The sequence below is a fragment of the Artibeus jamaicensis genome, unplaced genomic scaffold (genome assembly GCF_021234435.1).
Source record: "Artibeus jamaicensis isolate MK-2021 breed Jamaican fruit bat unplaced genomic scaffold, CSHL_Jam_final contig_700, whole genome shotgun sequence".
Taxonomy (NCBI): Eukaryota; Metazoa; Chordata; class Mammalia; order Chiroptera; family Phyllostomidae; genus Artibeus; species Artibeus jamaicensis.
In genome coordinates, this window is record NW_026521930.1 from 5,455,297 (window position 1) to 5,475,592 (window position 20,296).

The 20,296-nt window shown below is 49.9% G+C and overlaps 2 protein-coding genes across 2 annotated transcripts; one reads left to right on the forward strand and one right to left on the reverse strand.

Moving 5' to 3' along the window:
• Positions 1-5,442: 5,442 nt before the first annotated feature.
• Positions 5,443-14,059, reverse strand: LOC119038028 (tripartite motif-containing protein 72). The gene is made up of 7 exons (XM_037130434.2): positions 13,866-14,059; positions 13,129-13,525; positions 10,394-10,489; positions 10,075-10,305; positions 9,594-9,616; positions 8,491-8,609; positions 5,443-7,351 (listed from the first exon to the last, which is right to left on the reverse strand). Exons 2-7 carry the CDS (start codon positions 13,516-13,518, stop codon positions 6,777-6,779), a joined length of 1,434 nt encoding a protein of 477 aa, XP_036986329.2. The 5' UTR covers positions 13,519-13,525; positions 13,866-14,059; the 3' UTR covers positions 5,443-6,776.
• Positions 11,153-12,602, forward strand: PYDC1 (pyrin domain containing 1). Its single transcript, XM_037130440.2, has 3 exons — positions 11,153-11,641; positions 11,925-11,969; positions 12,388-12,602. Exons 1-2 carry the CDS (start codon positions 11,376-11,378, stop codon positions 11,926-11,928), a joined length of 270 nt encoding a protein of 89 aa, XP_036986335.2. The 5' UTR covers positions 11,153-11,375; the 3' UTR covers positions 11,929-11,969; positions 12,388-12,602.
• Positions 14,060-20,296: the final 6,237 nt, after the last annotated feature.

Below are 20,296 nucleotides of genomic sequence, written 5' to 3' on the forward strand. Positions count from 1 at the left end.
GTAACCCGGGTATGTGCCCTGACTGGGAATAGAACCAATGACCCTTTGCAGGCCAGTGCTCAATGCACTGAGCCACACCTGCCAGGGCACTATTTGACTCTTTAAACCAACGTTCTTCAAACTTTTCGGAATGAAAACACAGTAAGAAACTTAGACCTGGCTGGTGTGGCTCAGCGAATTGAGCGCGGGCTGTGGTCACCAGTTCAATTCCCAGTCAGGGTACACACCTGGGTTGTGAACCAGGTCCCCAATGGGGGCCACGTGAGAGGCAACCACACACTAATATCTCTTTCCCTCTCTTTCTCCCTCCCTTCCCCTCTTTCTAAAAATAAAATAAATTAAATCTTTTAAAAAAAGAAACTAAATTTTACTTTGTAACTCAATACATACATCCAAGTGTTAGAGAGTTTAGGGATTCACGAGATCTCTAACACACTGTCGGTTAGTGTGAAAATTGATACACCCACTTTTGAAACACAGGTTTGAACACTACATAACCTGCCCAGAAATCCCACTGTCAGTTATTTGTCAAAATATATTTAGCACATATTCATTGAAAGGTTTTCTTAGTCTCCACCAAGGAAGAAATGCCAATCAACCACAAAGTTAGGCGGTACAGAGCTTTATTGGGGTTTGCGCACTCAGGAGAGGTTCTTCGGTCCGCAAAGTAGGGCCGAAGAAGTCTCGCCCAAGCAGGGAATGTGGCGGGGTTTTATTTTGGTTGGCTCTCTTCGTGGGAGCTGGGGATTGGTCCCCTTTGAACAAAGCGGCAATATAGCATTGGTGGTTCTCCTCGGGCTCAGGTTGCTAGGCTGACATACGTTTTGGCAAAGCCCGCCATTTTGGCTCCCTGGTTTGACATCAGCCGTCTCTTCTGGGTCGTACTTCAGCCGCCATTTTGTCTTACCCCGCCCATCCTAACATGCATCAGGAAATACATGCAAATATATGCATATCCACGCTATCCATAATGGTGAAGAACCTGAAATGACCCAGTGCCCACCATTAAGAGAATGGACGGATACAATAAACAAATGACATATTATTAAACACCACAAATAAATTCTAGCAATATAATGGCTCGTCAAATTGGCAGGTCCGTAGTGCTAAGGAATAATTGTTGATTTTGTTAGGTGTGATAATGTGATAGCAATATGATTATGTTAGAAAATGTAAATCATTTGTAGAAATGAGTGTTAAAGTATATACAAATGATTATACAATTTTTGGGCAACAGAGTTGTAATCTTTATTAAATTTATATGTATGTATGTATGTGTATATATAAATACACTTTGATATGATGCTTTGTTGTTTTTCACTTATAAGTATCTTCCATTTCATTAAAAACTCTTTGACATTATCTCTCATACTATTTGGTTCCTAAAGTTTCATGATGGTTTAAAGAAAAAGCTTACATATTTACACCGTGGGAACTGTTTCCACCCTTTCAGCCAAGCCTGGAGCAACTAAACAGGGGCTGTTTCCTGACTCTCAAGTCCCTTCCTAGAACTCCCAACTCCAGCCCACCTGGCTAAATGCTCTCAGGAAAATCCAGGAAAACAATAGCCACAACTTAAACCATCAATGATGACCTTCAATTTTACTCATATAGCATTCCTTCTGAGGATCTCAGATTACCTGTCACATCTGCCAGGGCAAATTATTCAGAATCCTTTTAAGTTGGGAACAATAGGTAACAGAAATGCTGCCCCACACTTGGAAACACACCCTTTGGGCCTTCCTAGTGAGGGCAAGTTGCACCCTTCCTGGATGGATTAGAGAGCCACCATGTTTCTCTTCCTGTCCCCCATGGAGTGCTCCCCACGCCTCAGAGCAAACAAAGGGGTTGCTCCAAAACAACCCCTCATGGAGTTTGGACCTCTCCTGCTCTGGACTACAGGGACTGGAGGCCCAGATGAAGGTCGATAAGAAGTTCTCAAGAGAACCTGACACATATTCCCAAGAGCCTGGAGACTTACCTGAACATGGAGACTAGTTCTGGCTTCCCGACTGGAGAATTCCAGAGTGGGGAGAAAGTATACTAGAGCAGCCCAAGACAGCCAGGCAAGAGGGGAAGAGGAACACACTGTTATCTTTGTATGAGACATACAAGGCCACCAAAAAGTAGCTGGACTTAAAGTATTGTGATAGATCTCTCTTCCAAAAAACAGCCACCGGTCTTGGCAAAGGAAGCCAGCAGTAGTGTAACTATAGGAAGTGGGCTGAGATGGCAAGCATAAGGAAGGGCAGAAACAAAGGGGTTATCACAGGCCAGCCTGACAGTGTCTGCCTGTATCATCTCTGAAGAACCCAACAACACTGGCCGTGAAAGGATTATTTGTACACCCATCATGACAGAGGTCCCAGATTACAGCCACACCAATTATATATCATCTGACTCTTCCTCTAATTAACCTGAACCTTAAAGGATCCAGCAGAGAAGGGTGGGAAGGGCCTGGGGGAGGGAGGGGGATGGAAAGGAGGGAGATTGAAAGGAGAGTGAAAGGCCAGATCCCTTTCCACTTCACGTCACTTTAAATTGGATGTGATGTTGAGATTTTGAATTATGCTGAACTGCACAGTTTTATGCCTGAAAAATGAGACTGTTCTTCAGTTTAAAATGACCAAAAAGCTGTTCAATCCTCCAGAGCAGGAGTCCCCAACCCCCAGACCATAGACTGATACTAATCCGAGGCCTGTTAGGAACTGGGCCACAGAGCAAGAGGTGAGCAGCAGGCGGTTTGCTGGCTTTACTGCCTGAGCTCTGTTTCTTGTCCCCATGCCCTGTCCATGGAAAATTTGTCTTCCACCAAACCTGTCCCTGGTAACAAAAAGGTTGGGGACTGCTGCTCCCGAGCATGACTGAAACTACTGGTAATCGATAGTTTCCTGATGTAACTCTTCAAGTCCAACCACTTTGAAGTTTTAACCACTTTATGTTCGTGTAATCCTTCAAGCCCACCACTTTTTCTTCAAATCCACAAGTTAATGCCAATACCATTAAAAATGTACAGGCACACATGCTGGGACTCGGGAGCTCCACTGCTCAGCATCGCCCATGAAGAAGCCTGTGCACGCGTGCGCATTGCACGTGTGCACGTGCAGCCATGCACAAGGGTGTTCATGCCCGCATCATTTGCAATAGCAAAAATTAGAAACAAATAGTGCTCATTCAGGGAGGGTATGATTCAGTAATCAATGGCACAGTCATGTGGTGGAATACTACATAGCAGTTGAAAAGAAGGTGTGCTCGATACAGTAACATGGACAGATCTCCTGACTGTATGACTGAATGAAAAAAAAGCATATGACACAACATGTCATATTCACATAGAATATGACACTAGTTATATAAGAGAAAAAATACAGTACTATATACTTTCTGTGGGACGTAAACATGAACAGAAATTCCTGGAAAGCTACTCACCAAACTGCCCTGGCTGGTGTGGGCAGTGGATTGAGCATCGGCCTGTAAACCAAAGGGTTGCTGGTTCAATTCCCAGTCAAGGCACATGCCTGGGTTGCGGGCCAGGTCCCCCATGGAGGCCACGTGAGAGGCAACCACACATTGATATATCTCTCCCTGTCTTGCTCCTTTCCTTCCCCTCTGTCTAAAAATAAATAAGTAAAATACTGGGTTTTTTTTAATTACCTGGGGAGAGGGAAGGGAATTTAAGGGGGGAAAGGGGGAGGGATTTGGAGGAACAAGTATGAAGGACACAGGGACAAGAACTAAGGGGGGTGGAAATGGGAGGGAGGTGGGGAGCACAGGACGGGGTGGGCTGGGATGGGAGAAATAGACAGAAAACTGTACTTGAAAAATAACTAAATAAATTTTTTTTTAAATTACTCACCAAACTGACAACAGGGATGATTTCTGGTGAGGGAGGAAGACAAGAAATTAGGATTGGGGACCAGGGTCAGAAAACTTTCCCCTTATCCATAATATATTAAGAATGTTCATGCAGTATTTGTATTTTTAAAATCTTTAAGATAATTTAAGAACTCATGCACCTGAGGGTCTGGAAGCCTAGATCCAAACAGCCAGCACCAATGCAAAATTTTATAGACCTCTCTCATTTTTTCAATAATTTTTGAAGATTTTATTTATTTTTAGAGAGAAGGAAAGGAAGGGAGAAAGAGAGAGAAACATCAATGTGTGAGAGATACATCAACTTGTTGCCTCTTGCACACCTGCAACTGGGGACCTGGCCCAAAACCAAGGCTTGGGCCCTGACCAGGAATAGAACCAGCGACCTTTGGGTTTGCAGGCCTGCACTCAGTCAATTCACTGAGCCACACCAGCCAGGGAGGACCTCTGTTATTGAATTTCAATAATTCACGCAAATCCTGTACTCCATATGATGTTTGTTTTAATCCGACCATGATGTTTTCAATGTTTACTTATTAATTAAATTACACAATTTTCCTGCCACCACCACCATTACCAAAAAGAAGTCTGGCATAAAGCTGGCATTCCGAGAGGCACACCGTACATGTGTCGCCATTGTTCTCTTAAGCTACTCGAACCCCAGGGGAAGAGGCGACCAAGCCCACTGCGACACTCGTTATTTGGGGGCCTAGTGTTGTGAGGATGAGATAAATGAAAATGTAAAGTTTTTGACCCATAGCAAGCCCTCAATAAATGTCTTTGCTTGCAGTTTAGCACAGCACTAGCAGGTGCCACTGTGCTTATGTACACACAGGATCCGGGAGGCACAGAAAACTTTTCCAAAGCTACTTGCTCTAGGACCCCAGGGTCTCCACAAGGGGGAGAAGTGCCAAAGGAGGAGATTCTGATCCTCTGAGAAATGAGTGCTGGAGGAAGCCACTTCTCTTATCCCATTTCACCTTCCTACAACCCAAGGGATGTTCTGGCTTGGCCAGGCAGCCACCACCCAACAAGGAACACCCTGATTAGGCAGTTTTCCATACACTTGCCCCATCATGACTGCCTTTGGCTCAGAGACCTCATCTCTCATCCTGTCAGTTGCAGGCAAGGTCATGGGGTCATTTCCCTCAATGCATGGAGCTCAAACCAGAGGAGGCGCTGGGGTTAAGAGAAGATAAGAAATGGTAGTGTTTACCTTTTTCCTTCCAGAAAAAGGACTCTTGGCAGAGTTGCATGATGTGGAGGGTTCAAGGGAGTGGCACAAGATAAGGCTGGAGAATAGCAGGACACCTAAAATACCAAGCCAAAGATGGGGCTTTCTCCTGTAAGCAACAGTTGTTGAAAGTTTTGAGCCACTGAATCCCATGACCACATCTGTGTTTTCAGAAAGATTCGATGGGTCAAGACTGAAGGCTAGGTTGGGGAGAGGGCAAGAAGCCGTACCCGGGAAGAGAGGAGGACAGGACTGTGATGGCGTTCCAGGACATGCAAGGCGATTGCCTAGCAATAAGTCAATTGTCTCTTCACACAGATTTAATGAGGAAGGAGTCAGAATACAATAGTTTTTATTAATGCTGGTGGATTTTGCAACTAAATACCCTTTTACTTTATTGTTTTATTTTCTAGCATGAAAGAGCTCCTCAAATTAATCCCATCCTCTGCATCCCACAGCCGAGACCCAACAGGCCTTCCTCTGAGGGACACAGCCAAGAGTTCCCCACAAGCCAGATGTTGAGGCCTTTCTTACTCTACCCACAACCTTCCTCTTGCCCTCTTAGTTCCATTGCCCAAGAAAATTCCCACTTTGAAACCAGTTGCCTGTCATGTATCAACAGTAGCATCCCAGCCTGGGAGAGAGAATGGCCCCAGGACATGATCTTCCCTTCAGAGAGGAAGAGCAGCAGCCTCCAGGCCCACCTGCTGAATTCTCAAAGGCCCCTCAGCTTCAGTGGTCACTCCAAAGACCAGAAATTGTGGTTTCAAGCTAAAACCAAGGAAGGTGTGAACCAGCAAGTAAGCCTCAGGGCCAACTCAGGGAGATGGGGTGGGGAGGCTTCTATTCACCACAAGCCTCAGGGCCCTGTGTGGGGTTAGCATCAAGCTCTTCTCTTGGTTGGCAGCTTGAGGGATCTCTTCCATGTCCCAGACAGTCAGTAAACATATCTCAAAGGGAAAGGGAAATATGCTGGGGGTCACCTATCATGGGCTCTGGCAGTTTTTAGATGACTGTTGAATGCAGGAGTGTATTTTGGGTTTTCTATACCTGAGAGCTGACAGCTCTCTGATAACTGACTCTGTATATTGGACAGGTGACTAAACAGCTGGATGCCTCAGTCAGTGGTTCTCCAGGGGCAACCTGCAGCATCACCTGAGAACTGAGAGAAAGGCAACTGTGGGGCCTGCCCCAGACTTACTGAATCAGAAACTCAGCCATCTGTACTTTAACAAGTCACTGCTATGTGCTTTGAAAGGTGGTTTTGATTCACGCTCCAGCTGGAGAACCACTCAGTGAAATGCCTTTCATTTAGTGAGCCTGCCCCACTGCTGCAGGTCCTCAGGGAGGGGAGTGTGAGGCTGCAGGAGCTCTTCACTCTACAGAGCTTTTCAGCTCCTCTCCTCACCCTCCCCAGGCGCCTGACCCTTTTCCCTCCTTCCGTCAACCTCAGTTTCTTCCTGGAACACTTGGGCCTCCTGGTTCCCAAACTGGGATTTCTTCATTGACCCAACTCTAGATCTCCCTTCCCCACCACCACCCCATTCCCCTCACTGGCAGCCCCCTATTCATGCCAACCCCCAACTTCTCAAAACTCTTGGAGTCCCCAACTCTCTAATCCCCCCACCCCAACCCTGCCCCACTCTTCAACTCAGAAGGGGCAGGAAGCTCAGGCCTCCTCACCCTTGGGCCCCACAAGCAGCAGCGGCTGAGCATTCTTGCCCTTGTCATGCCAGCACACGTCAAAGAAGGGGTACACGGGCCCAGGTAGGCGCTCATGGAAAGCAAAAAGCAGCTCCAGAGCATCCCTGTCACTGGCATCATAGAAGGAGAGGACACCGTCGCTAAAGCTTAAATAGACCCCGATGCACACTGGCCGCCTCTCTGGGGTACGCAGTGCACGCGGATCCTTGGCTTCCACGTGCGCCTCCAAGATCTTGCCTTCGCGCAGCCCCAGCAGCCAGAAGCCCTGTGAGGGCACGGCGTGCAGCCGGCCACGGCGGTTGGCCTGGGCAGCCATCACACCCAGTGCCCAGCGTGGTTTGTCGCCCACCTCTACCTCCCAGTAGTGCTCGCCCTCAGAAAGCAGCTGGTGAGCCACCACCGCTATGGCCTTGTCGAACTGGCGTGGGTCCTCCCCGGCTGGCGGCGCCTTCTGCTCAGAACACTCCACACGATGGCCAGAGGGTGACAGCACCAGGCTTGGGTGAGCCGTGCTCGGGTCAAAGGTCAGCTCCTTCACCACTGCCAGAGGGAAATCGGTCAAGCTCTTCTGTGTTAACCTCTGGAGAGCCTTTCCCACAATCTACTTATGAACCAGCCTTGTCTCATCAAATCCTCCCAGCCCCTCTGGTTTCAACCAAAGACTGCACCTCTCTGAGCTGTAAACTAAAGCCATAACGGCCTCCTTCCAAAGGTTGAAGGTGGATTGCATATACCTTGATACAAGATATATTACTCAGCATCTGAGGCCCAGATCACAAAGTAGGAGACAGTTGGAAGCCTGGTGCCACACCAAGCCCCCACCTCACAGGCTGTGACTTCAGTTAGCCTTGACCCAGTCTCTGGGCCTTAGGCTTCTCTTGGATAAAACAGAGATTGCGCCCTGGCTGGTGTAGCTCAGTGGATTGAGCGCGGGCTGCAAACCAAAGGGCCACTGTTCGATTCCCAGTCAGGGCATATACATGGGTTGCAGGCCAGGTCCCCAGTAGGGGACACATGAGAGGCAACCACACACTGATGTTTCTCTCCCTCTCTTTCTCCTTCCCTTCCCCTCTCTCTAAAAGTAAAAAAATAAAAATAAAAAAGAAAAAACAGAACAAAACAAATCTCTCTCTCTATTCTCACCTCCTGCAAGGCAGTGAGGGCTGCAGAGCCACATGTACATGCCCTAGAGCTTTGCAAACTGTAGCACCCTAGTGCACACCACCTCTTGGGAGAGAAGTCTGAGCCCTTGGGCTTCCCCAGCCTCAGGCCACCAGAGTCAGTGTCCAGCCCAGGCCTGTCCCTAGGTTCCCAGCTCAGCAGACCCTCAAGCCCCAGTTAGCAGAGATTGTCATCTCCTGTCCAGAAGGGACAGAGACTGGCCAAGGACCACACAGAGTTCAAACCAGGCCCCAGCCTCCCCTGCTGCCAGCAGTAGCAGCACCCTTCCTGCAGGCAGTGTCCTCTCATGTCAGTCATCCACCTATAAATCCCACACCTTCCAAGGTCCTTCTCTGAGCATGGGTATGACAGTACAAGGGAAACCCTAGAGGTAAAAGGGACAATGGACACCTTCTTTGATGGCCTTCCTAGCTGGAATTGGGGGGCCTCTGTGTGTAACTGCAGGCTTCGATCAACCATAGTTACAAACATAAACCCAGAGTAGCCCCTCCCAGTACCTGGCATCAGAGCACGGAACATCTTCCTCCACACCTGGAATTTGAAGTCATCTGAGATGACAGGCAGCTGGATGTCCAGACGGGCAGGTGGTGGTGACTCTGCCAGGATCTTCTGCAGCCTGGAGGTGGGGAGGTGTGGGGAGGTGTCTGTGAAGGGACTTCCCGAGGAGGCACGGGGCTGGGGAGAGGGCAAGAAGCCATACCCAGGAAGAGAGGAAAACAAGACTGTGACGGCGTTCCAGGATCTCTCCACATCACACCTGGCTTAAAAGTCCTCTGCTAAATTTTTAGTTTGGAAAGATGAAAGTTCTAGAGATGGATTGTGGTAATGGGTGCACAACAACATGAATATAGTTAACGACAATGACCTAAAATGCACACTAAAAAAATGTTTTAAAAGGTCAGTTGTATCATACCACAATATATTTTTTAAGTCTCTTGCTGGGTCCTGATCAGTGTGGATCAGTTGGATGGAGCATTGTCCTGCAAAGCTCGAGGTCACCAGTTCAATTCCCAATAAGGTACACACCTGGGTTTTGAATTCAATCCCTAGTTGGATACATTCAAAAGGCAACCAATCAATGTTTCTCTCCCTCTCTTTCACCCTCCTTTCCCCCCTCTCTAAAACTAAATAACACTTTTTAAAGTTGTTCTCTGGGATAAGGTCCAAACTCCTCCACTCTTCACAGTTTGTCACCACCTGCCACACCAGCTTCATCTTCTCTCCTCCCTCTTACCGATCTTTGCACTTGATGTTCTCTCTGCCTGCAATGCTCTTCCCCCAACTCTTTACCTAGCGAACTCCAGTTCCTCCCTCAGCATCCAACTCAAATGTGCACTCCCCTGGAAAGCCGGCCCTGGCCACCCACTTCCCTCCAGGCAGCACTGAGCACACCGTGATGCCTATGTCCCTGCCCACATCTGTCTGGGAGCTTCCTGAGAAGGAGCAGGTCGGGTTCGTTTCTTTGTTCAACACAAAGTGCAGGGAAACTGCAGCGGACCGAATGGGAGCAGGCAGGCACACTGTGAGTAGGGGGTGAGCCAGCCAGGGTCCCTGAAGGCCAGAGCAAGTCGGGAAAAGGGAAAGGACAGGATGATCTCACCTGCTGGTCACCAGGCAGTATTTCTGGAGAGAGAGAAAAGGAAGATGGAGGTTAGGCAGGCAGGAAGGACACTGGAGACTTCTCAGGATGGGGTGAGCCAAGAATGCTAAGTATGGGGTCAGGAAGAATCAGGAAAGCCAAGAAACACAGAATGCAAGCCTTTTATCTCTGTGTGAATTAGAAAAAGGTACCCCTTCCTCAAGAAACTAATTCCACATGGTAGACGATTGCCCTAAGAAATACACAAACCTACACCGTCTATGACATGAATGGTGCCCGCTTAGATATAGTGCCCTTGTGCAGTGTCTAACCTCAACAACCAACCATAAGGGCAGTCCTGGGGCCCACCCCTCCTCCATGTGTGACCCTGGCTTGTCCCTGCCCTCTCTGGATCTCAGGGTCCCTGTCTGACCATGGGATGAGGTCTCTAGGCCCTGAACCCTGGCTGAGGGGCAGAGAGGGAAGATCGTCCAACGCTCACCATGAGGAACTCAGTCTGAGGCTTCTCCACCACCTCATCCAGCACCTTCTCCATCTGCCGCAACTGCTCCAGGTAAGAGTTCAGGCTCCCCAACTCCCGCCGCAAGGCAGCCCCAGCCTCACTTCGCACACGCTCAGCTTCACGGTCCAAGGAGCCCTCCAGTGCAGCCAGGAACTCCCTCATCTTGCCCAGCTGCTCCCCCACAGCCCCCTGGAACTGACGCACTGTCTCCTGTGGAGACAGACAGGCAGAAGCACTTGGCTGGGGACTCCCGGCACGGACCCTCTGACCACGGGCTCTGCCACGCTAAGCCCCTCACCTCCACCTCCATCAGCTGATGCTCCAGCACAGCCACGCTCTTCTCCTTGCGTGTACATGCCTCCTGCAGCTGCAGCTTCTGTTGTGGGAGCTGTGTCTGGGGGTGAGACATAAAGAAGTGACGCTGCTGTCCTCCCCCACCTGACCCCGCCCTGTAGGACTCAACCTCAATGCCAACCTCCTCCTCCAGCCAAGCTGGCATCTTGCCATTTCCCAAATCCACTGGCAGGTCTCCAGGCCCTTGCCAGTACTTGTCCTTGACATCTAGGAAGCCTTACCCCCACTCGCCTGTTCATGTTCAGTCCTCTTTAGCCTGAGCCCATCCGCTGAACAGTCACCCCCAGCACAGGTCTTTATGAGGGTGACAAACACAAATGTGATTGGGTCTCCTCCACCAGAGGGGTACAAAGTTGGCACCGGCAAGCTTCAGGGGGTGAATGTAAGGATATGTGCAGAAGAAATGCAACCTCCTCCTATTCCTGGGCTTCACACCATACTTAAAAGCAGGACATTAGCAAAACACCCCAATCAGCCTCCCGCACCCCATGGGCTACCAGTTTGTGTCTCCTGAAATTCAGGTTGTTGGGGAGGTCCTAATACCTCCTGCCAAAGCCTCTCTGCTGGGAGGTGCATGGCCCTGGAATTAGGCAGTTCCGTGGCTTTCAACCTCAGTTTCCTCTTCAGCAGAATGGGACCAGTCATCTGCACCCTGCACCTCACTAGTGGTTGCGCCAAATTGGCGGCCTCCTCCCACTTCCCTTAAGGGAAACTGGGAGCTTCCACGAGGCGCTGTTTGTTGTCGAATGCCCGCCAGGTGGGAGGCAAAGGACTGACCCGCGGGGCTTCCCGTGCCAGCCGCCAGGACAATCTCCTCCCCAGGAAGTCCTCCAGGTTGTCTACTGCCCCGCCTGCTACATGACAGGGCGGGCCCGGTGGGTCAGCGCGCGCTTCCGTCTGGGGTTCAGAGTAGGCAGAGCCGAGCCATGGGGAAGAAACGCGACGCCATCCTGGAGGCGCTGGAGAACTTGACCCCGGAGGAGCTCAAGAAGTTCAAGCTAAAGCTGGGGGCGGCGCCGCTCCGCGAAGGTTTTCGGAACATCCCACGCGGGGCGCTCGGGCAGCTCGACGCGGTGGACCTCACCGACAAGCTGATCGCCTTCTACTGCGAGGACTACGGCGCCGAGCTCACCGCGGTTGTGCTGCGCGACATGGGCATGCAGGAGGAGGCGGCGAGGCTTCAGGGGGTCGCGTGAGTTCCCAGCTTCTGGCAGATCCCATTCAACTACTCTTGAGTCTTGGCACTTGGTCAAGTCTGCTCTCAGCCCTTTTTCCTCACCAAAGACCCTGGCGTCCTGTCCTGCCCCAGCTTTCTTGCCCCCGCTCCTCCAGACCTCTGGCCAGCCCCTCCCTGTGGCTTAAGGCTGAGCTCATGTGGACCCTGGCAGATTGTATCCGGCCCCACCTGCCCCCTGGAGGCTCCTTGGACTCCTGGCACCTTGTCCCATTTCACAGACTCTGTTCTCTCTTGGCAGATAAACACAGACCTGGTTGGGACTCACGCGATTTTCAGGAGAGAGGTGAGCCTGGGTTGGGAGGGCTTCTGGCGGGAGGGGGGGGGCGGGGAGGGGGGAGGCTCCTGCACTGGACTAGGGGACCACAGGCTAGCCCTGGGCTGGACTGAGTACCGCGGGAGCAGGAGGGAAGGTGAGGCTGGTCCCCTAGGGCAATCTGAAGACCTGCAACAGGAGCCTGAGGACCCGGGGTCTACCCCTCCAGGAGTCTCGGGGCCAAGGAGAAGTGCAGGGCAGTGGTGATGCTGTTGTTTTTTTTAAATATTTTATTTATTTATTTTTCGAGAGAGGGGAAGGGAAGGAGAAAGAGTGGGAGAGAAATATCAATGTATGGTTGCCTCTCATGCGTCCTCTGCTGGGAACTGGCCTGCAACCCAGGCACGTGCCCTGACTGGGAATCGAACCGCGATACTCTGGTTCGCAGGCCCGCGCTCAATCCACTGAGCTACGCCAGCCAGGGCGGTGATGCTGTTTGTGGGCAAAAATAGCCCGCAGAAGCCCACCTCGACCACCAGACGTGAGAAGATTGTAGCTTCTCCACTGTGCAGACCCAGGACCGCTCCATGCCTCCAGCCCCCGCCTGCTCCTGCCTCTGCCCCTGTCGTTAATTCTAACGCAGCCCAATAAATGTTTCATACAGACCTTCCTGGGCCTGTGTAGACACATACTTTCCCATGATTCAGCATATGTAGGGCATGGGAGAGCCGGTGGGCCCCTGTGTTTCCATTCGCCAATGTCCACGTGACTTTTCTGGGCACCGGTGGGGCTCGCACACTTCGGGGCGCGCGCAGCTGTGTGTAGGCTCTAGAAGCAGTCAGGACTAACAGCTCCAACCAGAAAAACAGACTTGCCTTGAGTCTCGGTGCCAGCCAGTACCTGCGCACCAAGCGGCGTGCCTGCAAAATCTAGGTTTGGGCCACAGCAGTCCCACCAGGGCCGGGCCCCTAGGGCCTCTAAACGGCTCCCCTCTCCGCCAGGGCCTGCGTTCAGCTCCACAAGTTCCCATTCCCTCGCCCCGTCGGCCCTCCAGCGTCCCCTGAACCGCCAGGCACGTCGGGCCCCGAAGCTCAGAGTCCAGTCAATGCAGTAACCTCCTGAAGGACCCTGCCCCGTGCCACAGTCCCACACGACCCGACCCCCGCCGGAGGCCGCCAGGGTCCCAAACCTTGAGGCGCGCGTGAGCTTCAGCTGCCGGCAGCAGGCGATGGCCACGGTGGGAACCCAGCGAGGCACACACACCGCACACAAGCGCGCGGTCCTGCTCGCAGTAGATGCTGAGCGGGTCTAGGTGCTCCTCGCAGTGGCCCTGCGGCACCTGTGCCAGCCCCTCCACCAGGCGCGCCAGCTGCAGGTTGGTGCTGAGCGCCTGTGGCCGCGTAGGAGCCTGGCAGCACGGGCAGGGCGCCGTGCCGTCCGCCGCCGGCTCCCCTGCCGCACGGCTAAGGCAGGCACGGCAGAAGCTGTGGCCGCACTCTGCAGTCACGGGCGCGTCGAAAAGCTGCAGGCACAGCGGGCAGGACAGCTCCTGGTGCAGGAGGCTGGGCGCAGCCGACATGGCGGGCCTGGGTACAGGAGAGGTTGGTCAGAGAGGCTCAGCGTGTGCGACCCGCTCAGTCCCAGCCCCAGAAATAACCTCCCCGCCTCCCGGTTGTGGACGTTGTCTCAATCCCTGTACCTAAACACAAGCCCGGGTTGCAAACACTGTCCACCCCTGTCTTAGCCCCAAATTCTCCAAAGCCCCCAGCCCTAACCTCCTCTCACTCACCTCCCCAGGATCCCCGGCCCTCCCCTCCCCCATAACTCCAGGCCCGCAGGATCCACAGGACTCTCGGGCCTGGCTGGAGACCTTGGGCAAAAAGAGATTCCCGGGAGGCTCAGTCAGAGTCAGGCCTAACTACTCACAGCCGCGTCAGAGTTGTGTCTGAAGGTAGGTGAGAGGCAAGCAACAAGCTCAGGACAAGGACAGGGGACTCTCAGGGGCAGCCAGCAGTGAAGACCACGGGTGATGGCGGCAGCGGATAGCAGACAGATCCTCCCAGGCTTAGCCCTGGCCCCAGGACTATATTTAGCTGCCCTGCCTCTGCCTCCCATCACTTCTGGAAACTGTTCTAAAAGTGAAGACTGAGTGGTCAGGGAACAAGCAACACATGACAAGGCCACCTGTTCTGGCCTATCCCACTGTCCCTCCCTGCCCAGTCTGAAGCCAGGGCTCAGAGCCAACAGGAGACAGGGCCTCTCATACCACAGAGAAGAGAAACATGATTGGTAAGGGTCTGCCCTTTCTCCCCCACCCCCTCTTCCACAATTTCCAGCTTCCTCTTCCCCAAAAATGGCTCCTCCCCAGCTTGTCACCCACTTATTTCCCAAGTTTATGGCTCTCCAAGGTCACACTGACAGTGTTATCTACCCCTGAAGAAATACAGGACCTCACCCCACCCTGAAAGGTTTTCTTCCTCTACAGATGAGGGAAGAGTCTTTTTTTCCCAACAAATTTTATTGATTATGCCATTACAGTTGTCCCATTTCCCCCCCTTCATTCCCCTCCACCCTGCACACCCCCTGCCCCACCATTCCCCCCTTTAGTTTATGTCCATGTGTCACAAGTTCTTTAGATTCTATTTTTCCCATACTATTCTTGCCCCCCCATCTATTTTCTACCTATCGTCTGTGCTACTTATTCTCTGTACCTTCTCCCCCCTTCTCCTCCTCCCACTCCCCTGTTGCTAACCCTCCATGTGATCTCCATTTCTATGGTTCTGCTCCTGATCTAGCTGTCCTCTTAATTTGCTTTTGTTTTAGGTGTGGTTCTTAATAACTGTGAGTTTGCTGTCCTTTCACTGTTCATCTTTTTTATCTTCTTTTTCTTAGGTAAGTCCCTTTAACATTTCATATAAGGGCTTGGTGATGATGAACTCCTTCAACTCGACCTTATCTGAGAAGCACTTTATCTGTCCTTCCATTCTAAATGAAACCTTTGCTGCATAGAGCAATCTTGGAAGTAGGTCTTTGGATTTCATGACTTGGAATACTTCTTTCCAGCCCCTTCTTGCCTGGAAGGTCTCTTTTGAGAAATCAGCTGACAGTCTGATGGGAACTCCTTTGTAGGTGACAGTCCCCTTAGCTCTTGCTGCTTCTAGGATTCTCTCCTTCATTTTAATCTTGGCTAATGTAATGATGATGTGCCTTGGTGTGTTCCTTCTTGGGTCCAACTTCTTTGGGACTCTCTGAACTTCCTGGATTCCTGGAATTCTATTTCTTTTGCCAGATTGGGGAAATTCTCCTTTATTATTTGTTCAAATAAGTTTTCCACTCCTGGCTCTTCCTCTTCCCCTTCTGGTACCCCTATAATTTGGATGTTGGAGTATTTAAACATATCCTGGAGGTTCATTAGTCTCTCATTTTTTTTAAATTCTTGTTTCTTCATATTTTTCTGTTCGGTCATTTTTTTTGTCCTTCTGGTCCACTCCCTTGATTTGAGTCCGAGTTTTCTTCCCATCATTATTGTTTTCCTGTGCATTTCCCTTCATTTCAATTAGTTTAGCCTTCATATGTTCCTCTAATCTGGTACTAAAATCAACCAATTCTGTGAGCATCCTGATCACCAGTGTTTTGAACTGTGCATCTGAAAGGTTAGCTATCTCTTGGTCACTTAAATTTATTGGCTCTGGGGCTCTGAGTTCTTTTTCTGCTTGAGCCATAATGTTTTGGTCTGTTTGCTCCTGTTACACATGAGGGGCAGAGCCTTAGGTGTTCACCAGGGTGGGGGGCGACCCAGTCGCTAGGTTGTGACATTTATGTGGGGGCGGGGTCAGAGAGGGGCAATGGCGTTTGTTTCACTCTCTCTCATATTTCTGTCCCCTCTGCCACTTCCCATAAGTAAATTGGGCCCTACTGGTGCTGGCTCCCGTGTGTGTGGGCCTGTGCACCCTCCAGGACCCTGTGGGTCTCTCCAACAAACTCTCTGTGAGCTTGGGAGCTTCTCCCGGCACCTCGACCTCAAAAGTCTTTCCAATTGGTGCTTTCAGGCTCTAATTGCCATCGCTGGGGCCCTGGCCTGAGCAGTCTGTCTCACTGCTCGCTCCTTCACTTGGTTTATCTGTGCACCAATGTGTGACCACGATCAGGCCCTCACTGAGTCCGCTGGTTGCCACCCCACACCTGGGATCTGCCTCCGCTGCCTGAGCACCTGTGCTCCTGGGTCAGTCGGCTGATCTTTCCTGCCTGACCCCACTTCGTCACTGACTCTGCCCCTCTTATCAGTCTGGATGAACCGTTCGTTGTTGTCGGACTTCCGTACAGTTCAATTTTGTGTGTTTTGGCTGTGTTTTTGTTACTAAAACTTTGTTGTCTTTAAACTTGATTGTGCGAGGAGACACAATGTTTCCACCTACGCCTCCATCTTGGCCCAAAGTGGGAAGAGTCTTTTTTCTGTCTCTCCAGTGCTCAGCACAATCCCAAGGGCAAAGCGGGCCTCCCTTAATATTTGGAAAATAAATAATAGAGGGATAGTTTTCAAAAATGAATGAACTGAACCCAGAACCTGCAGCTCAGGGACTGATTCTGCCCTGGGAGCCTCAGGCCTTCCTGTGCGCTTATCCTTGACATCTCAGTTTAAGTTTCACTCAGAATAAAAACCAAAGTCTTCACAGTGGCCTACAAGGCTTTACCCAATATGACCCTTTGTATCGCTCACCCCACCCCCACTCACTCCAGCCTTAGCCTTTGTATTTGCTGTCCCCTCTGCTTGGAAACCTTTTCAAACCCAAGCATTGTACAGTTCCCTCCTTGTCCTCACTCAGATTTGTATCCACTGTCACCTTTTCAGTAAGGCTTTTCCCAACTCCCTGAACTTATTTATTTATTTATTTTTAAAGATTTTTTTTTATAAATAAAAGATTGATTTATTTATAAATAAAAGATTTTATTTATTTATTTTTAGAGAGAGGGGAAGGGAAGGAGAAAAGGAAGGAGAGAAACGTTGATGTAAGAGAGAAACACAGATCTGTTGCTTCTCACATGTACCCTGAACAAGGAACAAACCAGCAACCCAGGCATGTGCCCTGACCAGGGGTGGAACCCCGACCTTTCACTTTGCTGGAAGATGCTCAACCAACTGAGCCACACTGGTCAGCACCCTAAAACCAGCACCCTGGTTTTAAATCTCACATCTCCCTTCCGTTTTACTTTTCTTCATAACACTTATCACCATCTGACATGCAATATATTTTACTCATTGGGTTTTTTGTCCTTCTTCTCCTACCAGAATATAAATTTGTTCACTGCTTCTCTCCAACCTAAAGTGTATGGCACCTCAATAAATATCCAACAAAGGAATAAACACACAACTCACTGGGTCCTTCTCTTTGGCCTCCCAGTCACGCTTCCTCTCAGTAACAGTACTTTCTCCCTCAACCGTTCTGACTCTCCCAGAGATTCCTTTCTGTTTCAGTCTCTTACTTTCCCCTTTGGACTCTCTCTTTGCCTCTCTCGGGTGTTTAACATTCGTGTTTATGAATTTCGTCCCAGATGTGCACACAAGGTGTTCTGGATCAGAGACAGACTTCTCATTAAATACCTCTGTGAATAGTAAATGTTTGTGGCCGCCCCCCCCCAGCCCCCCGGTACTCTTGGATGGTGCGATGACAGCCAGGTCCATCATCCCATGAGAGTAGTAATCGGACACCCCACAGGTGAGCAGCAAGAATTATTTTTCCTGCTTACAAAGGGAAGGAAGCTGCTGTTACCCTCCTCTGCCTAAGGGTCCTCTTACTCCAACTCTTTGGCAGGTATACAAATCTCCCCAGGACTCAGATAGCTCCTCACACATCTTCATCTTTATGAGAAGTCTCCAAGGTCTGGACGTGTCTCCAAGCTGTGGAGCTCATTGCTTGAATGCTTGAAGCTTTTTGTGTTGCATGCTGGCCTGCTTCGAAAGCTACTACAGGCTTCCTGGAACCCTGGAACCTTGCAACCTTGTTCAGGCTATAATCATTTGGGCCTCTCATGAAGAGATAAGAGAAGTTTTATTATTATTTTTCCATCAGAGCAATTAACTATACAAATGACTCCAGATTTAATTCTCATGATAAGTGAGCAGTCTCAGGAAGCTAAGGCTTTTAGTCAAACCTGAGAAATCCAGGGAAATTTTATTTCTCCACTCTGTATCTAAGCCTCTGATTTTATCTCTCTGCCATTTTTGGTGCTCAGACTTGGCCTGGGGTTGGCAAACAGGAGGGGTGTGGGGATAAGAGTGTGTATCTGGAGCTGGTCTCTGAAACCACACGCCACTTCACTTTGTCTCAGAAAAGTCAGCATCCCAAACGTAGATCTCACCTGGAGTTTCCATCACTGCCAGGCTGGGGCTGCAGGTTTGGTCAATAGGAGTGAGTGGGAACCCAGGACAGGAAGGTGACAGTCCACTCACTACCTCTCTGTCAGTGGGCCAAGTCTGACTCATCTGATTCTAACCCATGGAAAAGACATTGATTGTCTACAAGAGGTTAGAGGACAAGAAGGGGTCAAAAATCATGTCTAGGGGAGGAGGAGGTGAGAACAAGTGCTGCTGACCCTAAAACAGGGCTGTGTGAGGTCCCTGGAGTCCCCAGGGCTCAGAGGGGGCAGATTTTACTTTCCTGCCAGGGGTTAAAGCTCTACCTTAGGGAGAGTTTTCCAAGAGCTGGAGTGATAAGTGCAGCAGGAAGTGAGCACTCCTTGTATTAAATAAATGCAGAAGAAGCTATGGTACTAGGTTAAGGAAGGTAATGATGCCACCCCCATAGAGGTGTCATGAGGACTATCCCAGACAATATAAACAAACACGGGGTGGTGTGCTGACACCAAAGGGATTAGGAAGCTGTGACTGACACTACTAGCTTAAATCTTGACTCTGCTCCTTCCCCGTTGTATGATCTTAGGCAAGTTACATAACATGATTTCCTCATCTGTAAAATGAGGATTGTTTAAGGATCAGTATCAGAGTATTTGATTGTTATAAAGTTTCAACAAGCTAATTTGTGTAAAGCTCTTAGAACAATGCCAGGCCCATAGAAGATGTTCACTAAATGCTGGCAATTGATGTTATTACAATTATTATGAATGGGTCCAGCGAATCTTCCCTACAACCCTGTAAGACCAACAATATCATCCCCACTTCACAGACTGGGAAACTGAGGCTCAGAAACTTTAATAATGACAAAGGCACCTACTATGTGTCAGGTCTGTTCCAAGCACTTCACAATTCTTAACCCATTTAGAATCTCATAACTTCATTTGTAACCCATAACAACCTCATCACCTACCTTACAGGGAGGCCATGAGACACAAATTGATTAAGTAACTTGCTGAATGTCCTGGCAGTCTCTGGTCCTTCTGGCTCCAGCAATCAAAGGGTTACTTTTGTTGGGTGGAGAGTCACACCCAGGAAGCATCTTACCACTAACTGCTCTGGCTCTGGTCCAGGGGGCAAGGGTGGGCCTGAGGTAAGACTGGAAGTTCTTTTGTGCCAGGGGTCAAAGCTCTGAGCTCTCAGACTTACCCCAGAAAAGGAGGCCAAGGAAGACATTAGAGCTGCCCAAGGCTCCTACCCCACACTTTCCCAGGGGGAAACCACCCCAGCAGTCACCAGGAATGAATGAGTTCTACTTCCACCACCGTGAGGGGCCCTGGGCAACCTTCTGCCCTTTTCAGTGAGGTGAGCACACCAGTGACACAGGATGCAGACCCCAGAGAGGCGCTGCGACCTCCCAAGTCACACAGCTAAGAGGTAGAGGGTCTAGGAATCAAATCTGCGTGGTCTGACACCCCTTGTGTCCTGCTCTACCCACTCTCGCACAATCTTCTGAATGTGCTTTATACATTCTAGAACATTCTGAACAAAGTAGGAAGTTGTTATCGTTACAATTATTGCAATATCTGCCCTCCTAAGTGTGTCTGTGGACCATCTGGAGGAGGCATAAATTTCCATATACATAATCCCTCCAAGCAATTTGTTGATTTCTGAGGACATCGTGACTATTTTTCTTTTTATAGAGAATGAAGTTTTTATTCACTCCTCAAGAAAGGAGAAGGGTATGGTGTGAAGAGATACACCAACCAACATCGGGACTTTTAAGATGTTGGAATTTGGGCCTAAGAGTCAGATGGACATGGTTCAATCTGTATTTTCTGTTATTACCAGGATAGGCTTTCAGAGTAATTTCTGAAAGCCTCTGTTTTCTCCTCTGTAAAGAGGGATAAACACACACACCTGTGAATGAGTGGAGCTCGTTCAGAATATTAAATGACATTATGAATGTTAAGTGCTTAGCAGAGTGCCTGGAACATAGTAAATTCAA